A 12,331-nucleotide genomic window follows, 5' to 3' on the forward strand; every position below is an offset into this window, starting at 1 on the left:
GAGGGTCACTCTGAGAGACTTAAATGCACACAGGGGGAAAACACAGACAAAGCAAAGATGAGGAGAAGGCTGAGAGAGCAAACAGCCTGAGATGAGGGTGGGGAAGGGAGAGGAGTAGGAGGGAAAGTGACAGACAACTCTGGAGCACAGACGCAGCCGAGAGAACAGAGAAGACCCTCAAGGCAAGAGCAGACTTCAGTAGGGGGCAGGGAGTCTGGTGCACAGGAGCCAGGCCCCCCAGGTTCTCGCAGCTCTGGCTGGGGAACCTGGTCCTGGTTCTGCCTTCTCCCCTCCCAGGTTCACTCCCTAGGCGTGTTTGTTTACTGTCCCTCCCTGTCTCACTCAGATACTCCAACTCTCTGACTCTGGGGATCTTGGGGTGAAGGTCACAATTCTCCCAGACTCCTGAGCCCTGGGCCCAGCCATGGGCACCTCCAACACCCTCCTCTGCATCTCCTTCCTCTCTGGGGCACTGGGTAAAGGTGGGCAGGGGTTTGTGGAAGAGCCTGAGTGCTGACTGGGAGAGGGGCTGAGAAACAGGAAGAAGAGAATTATAGGAGCTTTAGAAAGACCTACTGGGAATGGCCTCAGGCTAGCCTGATAAGGTGGAACAGGACAAGTCCCACTGGAGAATAACTGTACCTTCCTGTGGCATCTGTGAAAAGCCTCTGTCTTCCTTGCCCCTTATCTCACCTCTTGCTTCTTTGCGGGTCACCTCAGTGAATGTCAGTTATAGTTTTCTCATCTGTCTCTGGCCATCACCTGCTTAACTTCTTCACTGCCACCTCCCACCCCCTGGCTGTTGGCGTCACTCTCTAAGGTCATCTCTGATTCACATCTGTGTCTCACAATCCCTGTATCCCTTTTGCCTCTGTGTCTTTCTCTTTTACTGCACTGTCTCCCTTCCCTTCTCTGTGTCTCCCTTTCTATCTGCCTTTCTCCCTCCATTTCACTGCTTCCTTCTCCCCACTTTGTGTGTCACCTCTCTGTGTGCATCCCCTTCCTATCCCAGATCTTGGCTCCACCCCTCACCGGGCCTGTTTGCCTTTCCTCCCCACTGCCCTGATCTCAGCCAACCCCACGGGTATCACCACTTCCCCTGCTGGGATTGGCCCCATTGTTACACCTGCAGCTTTGCCAAACTCTGCTACCCTGTTCCTACCGAGTGTCAGGATGATGAAGCTTGTGCCATCCATACTGGCACCTCAGGCAGGAGTCTGGTCCAAACCCTACTCCAGGTTGCTCCCCACCTCCACCCGTCCTGCCTTTCTTGCTGCCCGCTGGCCCTTGCTTCATTACTGTCCCTGCCTCAGTATTCCCACTTTGTCCCACAGAGCAGTCAGATCATCCAGCCAAAAGGTTGCCTCCCAAGAGCCCAGTGCCCTCTGCCAGGGCATGCCACCTACTGTTCAAGCTCCTATGCTCTGTGGCACCACTGCTGCCACCAGGATGTGTGCAACGTGGCCACCATGCTGCAGCGGCCCTCCAGCCCTCTCCTCACCAACCTGCCCCTCCTCATGGTCAGCTTCACCTGGGGAGGCCACCTCCTCCACTAGCCTCATGCAGATCTGCAGCCCTCAACCCAGGAACCCTCCACCATCACCATGGCCCTGGAAACACCTGCACAGACACTTTGGAGATATGGCCACGAACCAGGTTTGGTACCGAGACCTCAGATCCCTGGCCCAACACCCAACACCTTTGCAGACCCCTCCTAAGACCTGATTCCAATGGGTATACTGCTCCAGCCCCTACAGGCACCTGTCCAGAGCCCAGCCTCATAAAACAAAACAAAAAACAAAACAAAAAAACCCTATTCTGTGTCTTTTGTATTTTCTAGATGCCCATTGCTGATGCCCTCTTTCAGCCCTAGGTCTCTGGCAAGGCCGGTGTTTTGATGGAGCTGCGGGTCCCAGGCAAGAGGATGAAAGGAGCACCAAGTATGGTGAGGAGGAAGTCTTGCTAGGAAAGATTAATTTGGTAGGTCAGGAACTCAGGAAGGAGACCTTGGGGACTATGAAGAGTAAATTTAATAAAAGTGCTATCTGGGAGTTCAGTAACATGGCTGTGTGCATCTCTGCATGCTTTCTAAAAGCAAACTGTAGCTGCTTGGTGGGTTGTGCTGGGTGCTGGAACCTGAACCATAACTTTCACCTCATTCTTCATCTATGTCATTTGCATCCTCCTTCTTGCCAATAGCTTAGCTTAAGCCATTGTAGTGTGAAGGCTTTAGGTGAGACTTCCGAGAAAGCTTTTCTCCAGTGAGGCCCACGCGTGAGCGTGAGCAGATACACAAAAGCACACCTGATGGAGTTGCTTGTGAGGGTGTGTGGCTGGGAGTCCAGCTTATTTCTGCCTGAGCCCGGGGAGTGGATGAGCTGGGAGCATCAATGCCCTCCCCCGCTTCACAAGCCCAGACTTGTCAATGGTTCACAAACAGCCCAGCACACAGGACCTGGTGACACACCCCACCAGGGAATCCACTGGCCCGGGCCCTGTGGACACTCCTGCCCAGGGAGATAGCATGTGACTCTTTGGGCTCCCAGGATGTCAGGATGATGATAGGCAGCTCACTGCTCCGGATGCCACAATGGCGTGCCTGGGATAAGGAGGGTGACCGGTGTGGGGGCCAAGCATGGGCACCCCCACACTGACTCAGTTCCCTTCTCTTCCGTCTGAGGAAGTCTGGGGTCTGATTAAAGGTGCTTGCTCTCTCTCTCAACTTCTTTTCTTTGTGAGGATGGGGGGAGTTGGATTAATTTACAGGCAACTTGAATTTTTTTTCCATTCTCTCTGTCCCTCAACGCTCTTATTTTGTGCTTCTATTTTTCTGTTTCTCTGAACATCTCATCCTTTACTCTGACTTGAGTCTCTTCCCTTCTCTCTTCTTCAGTTTCCCCCATTTGTCTCCGGTTCCTCCATGCCAAGTTCTCCACCACCACTCAAGTCCTTAGATTCCTCTGTCTCCTTGCTGCCCATCCCCACCCCTCCTCACCCCTGTCAGCTATGCCAGTCTCCCCACAACCCCATAATACTGCGGGCTCAGGGCTGCCCTCCACTGGCTGCTACAAGACAGGAGACCACACCTTTTTTGTAGGTGACATCAAGAAATAATGCTTCTCCTTTCCTTCAACACCCACTCTACCCCAACACACACACACACACACACACACACACACACACACACACACACACACACACAGACACACACACACACACAGAGCTGGAGACCAGCTGTACTGTGAAGTAGCACTCGCAGCCCCTCCCCCTTTGCCAAGGTTTTCAGGGAATCCTTCAGNGCAGGGCTGTCAGCTGGGGGCCAGGAGGGGTGTCTTGACCTGAAACCAAGAACCGAAATGGTTCACCTACGCTGCTTTCCCCCTTCCCATCCCCACTCCCCCACCCAGTCCTGTTTAGCCCCTCCCCACACCTAGTCTTTTCCTCAGTCAGCTGTGCATAAATGGGGAAGGAGGGGCCACCAGAGGCAGAGAAGGGAGGGACTGGACCATTGGGATTATAAATTTCAAAAAGGTCACTCAACTCCCGGAGTTGGATCCCCGAAAATCTACCGTCAGCTGCTGCAGTTGCCACCACTCTCAGGACCCTCACCATGAAAGGCCTGCTGTTGCTCACCTTGTCTTCTCTGCTCTGCTGGGTCTCAGGTGAGCATGGGGCACCCCAAAGACCTGGTTGACCTGATCAGGAATTTTACTCCTGGCCTCACCAGCTGCCCTCCACCCCAAGTACCCCTGGCCCCAATTGGCCCAGCTCTCCTGTGCCTGCAGAATCAGGCCCCGCTGTGGCAGGGTCCTTGCTGAATTTCTCAAGGACTCACATCTCCATCCTTCAGACTTCTCCCCACCTCCAAGACCCACTCTTCTATCTGGCCAGGGCTCCAGGTCCCCCGTTCCCCACTCCCAAGTTTCCCCCTTCTTCGAAACCCTGACAGAACCCTTCTTCGTTCCCTTGCCAGCCCCACTCCAATACAAAACTCTCCAGGACCCAACTTACCTGCTTCCTCCTCTGTCCACCTGCACGCTGCAGGATGTCCTCCCAGAAACCTAGGCATCCAGGCTAGAGCCTCTTTTGCACCCCACCCTCCCATCTACTCCATCAGGGACTTTGTGGCCTTTCCTAGTTCGCTCCTGTTCCTCCCTGGGGCACGTTCCCCAGGGACACAAGCTTTTCTGGAGGGAGCCAGTAACCTCTTAGAACATCTTCGGGAACCGGGGATTTCCCTGGCCTTCTAGGGAGTGAATGCCAGGGCTGCTCACTCCTAGGGTGAGGTCGGTTTCGCTGAGGTGCTGTCAACAGGCTCCTTCACCAAACCCCTCCTTTACCAAACCTTTACCACACCTTGAATTAGCTGTGGCAGGAATTTGGGGGTGTCATTTTCCGTATCCACCCGCTTCATTTTTAAGGTGCCCAGGTGGAATCTGGTGATCTGTCTCCCAGGTAGTAATCCTTTTTGTCAGAGAGCTCCTGGAGTGAGAGGATTCCATTCAGGTTCCTCTTCTCACACTCCAGATGGGCCCAGGAGGCGAAGAGTAGATTGCTAACTCTAGCCATAGGTGGCTCTCTTGCCAGGCTCAAGTTCCAGGCCATTTGTGTAACCTCCATGTTTTTAATATTTCTTCCTATTTCAAGTCTCTGTGACCTCTTCTGAATTCCTTTGTCTTCTCCCCCACTTCCTCCATTCCTTCCCCGTGGAATTCTCACTTTTCATCTATCCCAGCCCCGTGTTTTTGTTGATAGCTCTGCTCCTCCTGACTCATTCCCAGATGTAGCTAAGGAAGATATTTAGGGTGTGGGCTGTTCACAGAGCAACGACTCCACCTTCACCCACTTCCACGTTTTCTCTATCAGTCACCTACTCTGTCTCTGCCAGACCAAACAGGTCGGAACACCTACTTCACTGGCTCTTCTCCACCCTATCCCCCAGCTCAGCTCATCCCCAGGTGAGTCAGACAACCCATCACCTCAGCCTGACTTGTGTCTTCCAGCTGACATTCGCTGTCACTCCTGCTACAAGGTCCCTGTGCTGGGCTGTGTGGACCGGCAGTCCTGTCGCCTGGAGCCAGGACACAGATGTCTGACAACAAATGTGTACCTCGGTAATATCCCTTTCTTTAGTGGGGAGAAGGGGCCAGTAGGAGACTCTATGGCTGGGGCTGAGGCCCAACTGGGGCTAAGGCTGAGATGGAACAGAGAATGACAGCAATGATAACATTTGGCCAAGAATTATTATGTGCCAGGCCCTATTCTACATCTTTACATAAATTGTTTCAATTAATATTCATGACAACCCTATAATATGGGTGATATTATTCTACTGAGGAAGCAGCCTCAGAAAGAGACAGTGATGGGCCCAAGGCCTCACGGCCAGCAAGTGACAGGACCAGGCTTGGGGTGAGGGAGCAGGGTATAAAGAAGGGAAAAGCAGGGGCAGTCGGGAAGGAAGAAGCCTGGGTGGGTACGTGGAGTGGGGAGGTGGACACAGGCATGCTGATGCCCATCCCAGCTGACCCCACTGCCCACTCCTACCCCCAGGTAAGATGTGGGTTTTCTCCAACCTTCGCTGTGGCACACCGGACGAGCCCTGTCGGGAGGCCTTCAACCAAACCAACCACAAGCTGGGGCTGACCTATAACACCACCTGCTGCAGCAAGGACAACTGCAATAGCCCTGCGCCCAGGCCCACCCCGGCCCTGGCCATGGTCCTCCTCACCTCCTTGGCTGGCCTTAGCCTCTGGCTGCTGCACTGAGACTCACTCCTGGCTGCCCCTCCTCCCACCTGCCTTACCTGAGCCTCTGTCCCTACACCCTGGCTTCCCACAGTGGTCTCTCCCTAGCTCTCTTTGCTTGGAATAACATTTCTCCGGACGCTTCACATTTCTTTAATTAGACAGTGGTCTCCCTGTTCATCATTCCACCCCACGCCCTCCTCTCTGCTTTTCTCGAGTCCCTTCCCATTTCCCTCTAGACCATTCCAGATCTTCTACTGGCCCCTAGAAGGGCTCCCCATTTTGTATCCTGCACTGTACTTGCCCTTCTTGGGGAGGCATTGCGATCTGGGCCTGAAATGGGGCTTCTGTCCTGTCCCCAGTGAAGGCTCCAGTGACCTCACTGTATGGGGCTGATTCCCCAAACCCTGGCTGACATTTGTATGCCATCCCCCTGCTCACCTCTCTCCATTTTGAGTAATAAACGTCTGTGTCTGAGAAATGGTGCATTTATTGTCAGAAGACCTATTATCAGAGAACCCCTCCCAGGNCCCCTTCCCATCCCCAAGCCCTTACCGGCTCCTGGTCCAGGTCCCCTGCAATCTTAGGCTCCTCCTCTACTGGCCTCCGGGGTTCGGTTTTCACGAGTGGAGCTATGTAGGGGAATACAACGGAAGGATTGAGAGGTGACCAACTTGTATGCTCCCAGCAAGGGCTCAGACTCAGGAGTTGAGGGGTGGGGAATGTGCGGGTAGGATAAGGAAAATGGGGTGGAGTTAGTCTCACCAAATCTGGGGACTGGTCGAAGCGGGGGCGGGGGCGAACGTCTGTTAGGGATGTATAATAGTCTTTGAGAGCCACCAGTCTTGTCTTGCTTGTTCTCGGTTCCGGGCCGCGCCAACCACAACCCAGCAACTTGCAGGCTCTGACCCGCAAAATAACTTAGGCTCCACCCCCACAGATAGTCCCTCCCACGCCCTGATCCTGCTCTCCTTTCGCTTCCCGAGCCATGGCTCCACCCACCAGCCTGTGGCCTCGCCCCCAAGTTCTGATTTCTCCCTCTCCAAACCACACCCCAACGTTCCAAGTCTAGCTGTTGTAGGCGAAACTTCTGGTCCTGCCCCTCCCGCCCCTGGTCACGCCCCTCGCGCTCACCTGCGCTGCCAGCAGGCCACGCCCAACGCCCCAAGTCCCAGCAGTAGCCCAGAACCCAGCAGTGGGATCAGGAGCTGGGGATACACGGACCCTGGGGGAACGGTGTAAGGGTGGTGGAGCCGAGGTCAGGTGCGGGGAAAGACGGCTATCTCTCCCGTTCAGGAGTCGACCACCAAGACCCCCTCCCTGCCCGGAATGTGTGTCCGAGTTAAGACCCCCTGTGCTCGAAGGCTTCGACCTACCCTGGCTAGGCCCCGGAGCCCTGCAATTGGCCCCGTCCCCCAGCACGTGAAGCACCGTACGGCTCTCATTCTCGTGGCGGCCTCTGCAGATAAAGGTGCCCGAGTCCCCCGCGCTCAGAAGCAACTCCAGCCGCCGGATACCAGGGTCCAGGGCGCGTAGGCGGCCAGCAAACGGCTGGACAGGAGACACAGTGGGGGTCCCGCTCGAAGAGGCCCACAGAATCGGACGGCGTCCTTTGGACAGGCCCTTACAGGCTGGGAAGCTAGGCGCCCAGGCCCAGCGGATGGGATGCGAGACCCCTACGCAGGAGAGATTCACCCGGTCCCCAGGGTGGCCGTCCAAGGAAACTAGGAGAGTCCGGGGGCAGTGGTTAAGGTCAGGTCCACAGGGCGAGACAACCCCCCTTCCTCCCGTCTCTGCACTCTCGTCTCTCCTCCGCTGTACCACCATCCTGTACCTTCCCACACACATCCCAGCCCCCAGTCGCCCCCTCCTCTCCTAAGTCTTCCCATGTCCATCCCGACTTTCTCAGGGATGGCTTACCCCCGGGGTTCCCCTGTGCCCTCGACAGCAGCAGCGGTAGCAGCTGCAGAACCAGGACCATGGCTGGGATGTGGTGGGGACAGGAGGCGAGTGAATCAGCGGAGGAGACCGGAGGGAAACGGGAGTGGGGGAGAAGGGAGGATCCGCGGGTCTGGGTCCTCCGATAAGAGGGGGCGGGGCCACCAGCTGCCCGGATCCCTCTGCGAGTCCTCGCAGGCAAGGGCGCTACCCTCAAACAATACTCTCTTAAAATTCGTTCTCGGGCTGTTTACACAGCATTTTCGCAAACTTTAACAGCTGCAGGCTGCAGCGGAGCAGTGTTCGCAGCACCACGAATTCTGGATCCGACTGAATTCAAACCCTCAAATTGCCATCTACTAGCTGTGTGATGTGGGCAAGTAGCTTAACTTCTCTGGGCCTGTTTGCTCATCTGTAAAAGCATGTGACTCGCCTATGTTGTAGAGGGTTGTGAGAACTACATGCATGCACATAAAATGCCTAGAACAATGGCTGACACATGGGAACACGAAGTGCTTGTCATTGTCATTACTATTTCTATTCTTCTTGAACTTCTACCTCACCTCTCTGTGCCCACGCTGTCCCTCCCAGCCGCGGTGCCTCACCCAAACGGGCAGGTTTTGACTGGGAAGACACTTTGGAGTAGGTACATACACCCTACACCCAGGATTTCACTGGCTGTCACGGGACGGGAGCAACCCAGTCCAGATCAAGCCCAAGGGGAGCTGGGTGAGGACCTGAGAACCTTTGGGGGGCCTTAGGAAGCCCCTCCTTAGCAGTCAGCCCCAGCCCATGCCTCTGCTGCTATGACATCACAGAAGCCCTTGGTGACATCACAAACCCTACTCCCTTACCCTGTGGCTGAACCAGTTGGGAAGAACAATTGGGGGCTGAATGGAGATTAATTTGGCTCCTTTCATCCAAATCTCTGCCCACATGTCCCTATCAATGACCCCCAGGGACCTAATATTGGCAGTCGTCTTGGGCCACTCCCCATTGTCCATTTCCCAGGAACTAGCAGATGCTACTACCAATGCCTCTATAATATCACAGGGGCTTTTGGTGATGTTTTTTCAGAGGGCTGGGCTGGGCAGGCAGGGCTGTCAGCTGGGGGCCAGGAGGGGTGTCTTGACCTGAAACCAAGAACCGAAATGGTTCACCTACGCTGCTTTCCCCCTTCCCATCCCCANCTGCGGGCTCAGGGCTGCCCTCCACTGGCTGCTACAAGACAGGAGACCACACCTTTTTTGTAGGTGACATCAAGAAATAATGCTTCTCCTTTCCTACATACACATATATACACACATACATACACACACACACACACACACACACACACACACACACACACACACACACACACACACACACACACAGAGCTGGAGACCAGCTGTACTGTGAAGTAGCACTCGCAGCCCCTCCCCCTTTGCCAAGGTTTTCAGGGAATCCTTCAGGTGCCAGATGGCCAAGGAGACAGCAGGTCACTTCCCAGCAGATGTCATGGAGACCATCTGGTCTTGGGGGCAGGTGGGCTGTGGGTTTTGTGAAACAGAAAGACAGATTAAGGATACCAGGGCCCTATGCCCACCCCAACCCCAGTCACCTTTGAGATTTAAGACTCTTTCCCCCAGTTGTTTCTCACCTGAGTCGGGCCAAATGGATGTTCTCATAGACCTGGATTTCAGGTTTGAACTGAGGAATCGAGGCATCTGGGGAGAAAGCCATTTGGGGTATGGCAGAGAAGTCATCAGGTAGCTCAGAGCTGTATTCCCTTCCCCCTCCTGCCCTAGAGAAGATGGGGTACAGAGGTAAGATGTGAGCCCACCCCTCTGCGGTCTTCCTTCCTCTGGGGGGAAGGGACTCACCTTTGCACTGAGTCCCGTGGGTCCTCTGCCTCCAGAGCATGACACTGAGGACCAGGATGGTGACCCCCTGGCCCGCTGTGAGCAGTAGCGTCAGGATCCAGGGCACATCCCAGCCTGTGGAAGCGGCACAGAGAGCAGGGGAGGCATCCCTGGAGGCTGCAGGAAGGGCAAGACAAGAGGATAAGGAGTGAGGCAGTGAGGGAGGTCTGTCCCTGTGCCTCAAAGAGACGCTTTGTAAGCTTCCCTGCCCCCAATATCCACCCCTCCTTGATATGCAACCCCCTCCCTCCCCACCACCACTTTGCCCCTTTCCAAGCCTCTCAACCTGATCCCACGGGCCAACATGGACACAGAACGGTAATGCCTCCCCACCCCCCACACAGCGGACAGCTAACTCTGGAGCAGACAACCAGCCATAGCTCCTTTCTCCTCATACCCTTCACAGTAATCTATCCTTTTAAGAGAAAATAAAGTGCCTTCCATGTATTCATTCTTCCATTCACTCGCTCCGTAAGCAAGCGTTCGCTGAGTGCCTACCACAGGCCAGACACCAAAGCAGATGCTGTGGATGCAGAGGGAAGCACAGCCCAGTTGCTGCCATGGGTGGCCTTTGCTTCCCCAAATAATGGCCACTTGCTGCTCCCTCCTGCCTTGTAAATGGGTTATTCCACATCCAATAGCATTCTTCCTCTGTGTAATGGACTTATTCTTATAAAACGATGATATTTTTTTCTCCTCTGCCTTCACTGTCAATGGACCATTTTAACATCAGTGTACACATTCCTCCTTCAAAAGACAATTCCCCCAGCAGTAATTCTTATTTTTTCCTTTCTGCTATGGGGTGTTCCACACAAATTAGATTAGCCTGTTTCTAAACGACGCTATATTCACCAAAATTTTTCTTCTCCTTCTTGACTATGGTCTATCACACCAGATGCCTGGCCTAACCAACCCCCTTCTTTCTTATGGATTCAGTCAATGAGAAAAAAGCCTTCTTCCTACAGGATATGGTCAGGTCCACCAGAAATCGCCCCTCCTGACTGCCAGTAACAGATTTGCCTCCTCTCTCACCTCCTCTCCTAGCCAGCAAGTGTGGGATGTGCTAGAGGGAACATCCCTTCCCATATCCTCCCTCAGTTTACCTGCCAGGTTAAAGCTGACCCCTTTGTTCTGAGGCATGACACAGCGGATGATCCTTGGTCTGTGACCCTTGGGCTCAGGAAGCCCCTCCCCAGGACACACCAAGAGCAGGGCAGCCCCATTGTTCCAGAAGGACTGTACATGGCCCCTCACAGGACCCTTCCCCTCCAGCCAGGTCACAGAGTCCAGGCGTCTAGCGGGGATCACAGAGCACAGGAGGACAAAGCAGAAGGACCCATCTGCAGCCTTTGCAGATAGCTGGGATCCTATGGGGAGAGAGGAACCCCTCAGTTCTTTGCCTTGGCTCTCCCATCTCCCAGTGTCCCCTGGTTTTCATGCCCCCACTCACCTCTAAGCACGGAGACATCATACACCCTCCAGTTCTGGTACTTGTGGTGCTGACCCAGCACAGCGCACCAGTACCGCCCAGCATCTCCCTCCTTGGACCCTTCCAGCCACAAAGAGTAGTTCCCCAGAAGTTTAAGCCTGGATTCCCTTCCAGGCTTCCCAGGGTCTGGGGCTGGCTTGGCCACTTGGACTTGAGCCACCAGGGCAGTGGAGGAGCCTGCTGCAGGGCTGTGGAACCAGGACAGGAGTTCGTCCCCATGCAGGATGGGTGGTGAGGGACATGGCAGCTCCATTGCCTCTCCCAAGGCCACGTAGATGGGCAGGATGTTGCCTGTAGGGAGGTGCTTGTGTGAGGACAAAGACCTCCATCAGATTAACAAACCCCCACTGGACCTGAAACCCGTGGCTTCCTCCCCTTCTGAGGTCCCCCAGCACTGGCCTGGCTGCGAAAACATTTCTCAAGTGACAGCTACAAAAAATGTGAAGTGGAGAGAAGAGGGTAGGGGCTTTCCTCCCCTATCTCCAAATGAATGAGGGAATCTGAGGGCAAGAAGGAAAAGGCTGGAATAGTTGGCAAATGCCCATATCTCTCCTTCTTGTTTCTCCTTTTTTGGAAGCATTTACTCATACATTCTTATTTTCTAACAGAAACGCTACACGACCTGGACCCTCATTGTCCCTGGGTCTTCCCCAGTATTAGAAGCAGGTGAGGTGAGTCAGAGGAAATCTATCTTCTTGAGTCAGATGTCTTCCCCAGTCCCTAACGAGAAATAGCTGCCGTGCCTCACAACCTTGCAGAATCCCTCACCTCCTGCTCCTTACCTGCAGCAGTATGGGGGGACCCACAAAGGAACAGAAGGAGGAGGAATAAGACCGCCATGTGGAGAGCCTGCCAAGTTCTCTTGCCTGGGACCTGGTGTCTCCAGGGAGGAAACAGCCCAGATAAAGGCCCATACTCCCTGGTCTGGAGTGACACGGGCCTCTGGAGGGGATGGGAATGCTGGAAAGATAAAGCCCAGCTGCATGTTTACTGGGGAAAAATTGACCACCACTTTTCTGCTCTAAGGGAAAAAGACCCAGTCCAGGCCACTGCCAAGACAACCTCCTTACCCTCTTAGGTGGAGGGACTCAGATCAAAGACTGTCCGTGCTAAGAGCCTGCACAGAAGGGGTCATAGCTGTCCACCTCCTGGCAGTCTGGAAGTCCATTCTGTGTTCTCTCCTCCGCCCTTAAAAGATGCCAGCCACAAGTGAAGGACTGTCTTCATGATGGTCTCCACAGAACCCAGCACGAGAC

General features: G+C 54.5%; 3 protein-coding genes across 4 annotated transcripts in view; 1 reads left to right on the top strand and 2 right to left on the bottom strand.

The window, feature by feature from the left end:
* The window catches only part of MPIG6B (megakaryocyte and platelet inhibitory receptor G6b), a 19,423-nt gene extending 11,651 nt beyond the window's left edge, over window positions 1-7,772 (bottom strand). Inside the window, exons 1-5 of one of the 2 annotated variants that reach the window (XM_019626712.1) lie at window positions 7,665-7,772; window positions 7,121-7,468; window positions 6,879-6,969; window positions 6,510-6,550; window positions 6,300-6,376 (exon numbers count right to left, since the gene is read on the bottom strand). In XM_019626712.1, the coding sequence (XP_019482257.1) occupies window positions 6,300-6,376; window positions 6,510-6,550; window positions 6,879-6,969; window positions 7,121-7,468; window positions 7,665-7,725 (618 nt within the window). In that variant the 5' untranslated portion in view covers window positions 7,726-7,772. The remainder of the gene's footprint in view (window positions 1-6,299; window positions 6,377-6,509; window positions 6,551-6,878; window positions 6,970-7,120; window positions 7,469-7,664) is intronic. The other variant, XM_019626713.1, reaches the window with a different exon arrangement.
* On the top strand, window positions 3,496-6,221 carry LY6G6C (lymphocyte antigen 6 family member G6C). The gene is made up of 3 exons (XM_019626714.1): window positions 3,496-3,662; window positions 5,004-5,114; window positions 5,551-6,221. The coding sequence occupies exons 1-3, from the start codon at window positions 3,611-3,613 to the stop codon at window positions 5,763-5,765; spliced, it is 378 nt and encodes a 125-aa protein (XP_019482259.1). The 5' UTR covers window positions 3,496-3,610; the 3' UTR covers window positions 5,766-6,221.
* Window positions 7,773-9,039: 1,267 nt separating the features above from the next.
* On the bottom strand, window positions 9,040-11,954 carry LY6G6F (lymphocyte antigen 6 family member G6F). The gene is made up of 6 exons (XM_019626707.1): window positions 11,858-11,954; window positions 11,037-11,366; window positions 10,690-10,953; window positions 9,548-9,703; window positions 9,325-9,391; window positions 9,040-9,214 (listed from the first exon to the last, which is right to left on the bottom strand). Exons 1-6 carry the CDS (start codon window positions 11,913-11,915, stop codon window positions 9,181-9,183), a joined length of 909 nt encoding a protein of 302 aa, XP_019482252.1. The 5' UTR covers window positions 11,916-11,954; the 3' UTR covers window positions 9,040-9,180.
* Window positions 11,955-12,331: the final 377 nt, after the last annotated feature.

The sequence above is a fragment of the Hipposideros armiger genome, unplaced genomic scaffold (genome assembly GCF_001890085.2).
Source record: "Hipposideros armiger isolate ML-2016 unplaced genomic scaffold, ASM189008v1 scaffold_687, whole genome shotgun sequence".
Taxonomy (NCBI): domain Eukaryota; kingdom Metazoa; phylum Chordata; class Mammalia; order Chiroptera; family Hipposideridae; genus Hipposideros; species Hipposideros armiger.

What these genes read in the sequence shown, in the direction of transcription:
- LY6G6C (XM_019626714.1), top strand. Translation starts at nt 3,611, where the DNA reads ATGAAAGGCCTGCTGTTGCTCACCTTGTCTTCTCTGCTCTGCTGGGTC. An exon ending in TCTGCTCTGCTGGGTCTCAG is followed by an intron (nt 3,663 to 5,003) that starts GTGAGCATGGGG and finishes TGTGTCTTCCAG; the next exon opens with CTGACATTCGCTGTCACTCC. An exon ending in GACAACAAATGTGTACCTCG is followed by an intron (nt 5,115 to 5,550) that starts GTAATATCCCTT and finishes TCCTACCCCCAG; the next exon opens with GTAAGATGTGGGTTTTCTCC.
- LY6G6F (XM_019626707.1), bottom strand. Translation starts at nt 11,915, where the DNA reads ATGGCGGTCTTATTCCTCCTCCTTCTGTTCCTTTGTGGGTCCCCCCAT. An exon ending in TGATGTCTCCGTGCTTAGAG is followed by an intron (nt 10,954 to 11,036) that starts GTGAGTGGGGGC and finishes CTCTCCCCATAG; the next exon opens with GATCCCAGCTATCTGCAAAG. An exon ending in CCACGGGACTCAGTGCAAAG is followed by an intron (nt 9,392 to 9,547) that starts GTGAGTCCCTTC and finishes CTTTCTCCCCAG; the next exon opens with ATGCCTCGATTCCTCAGTTC.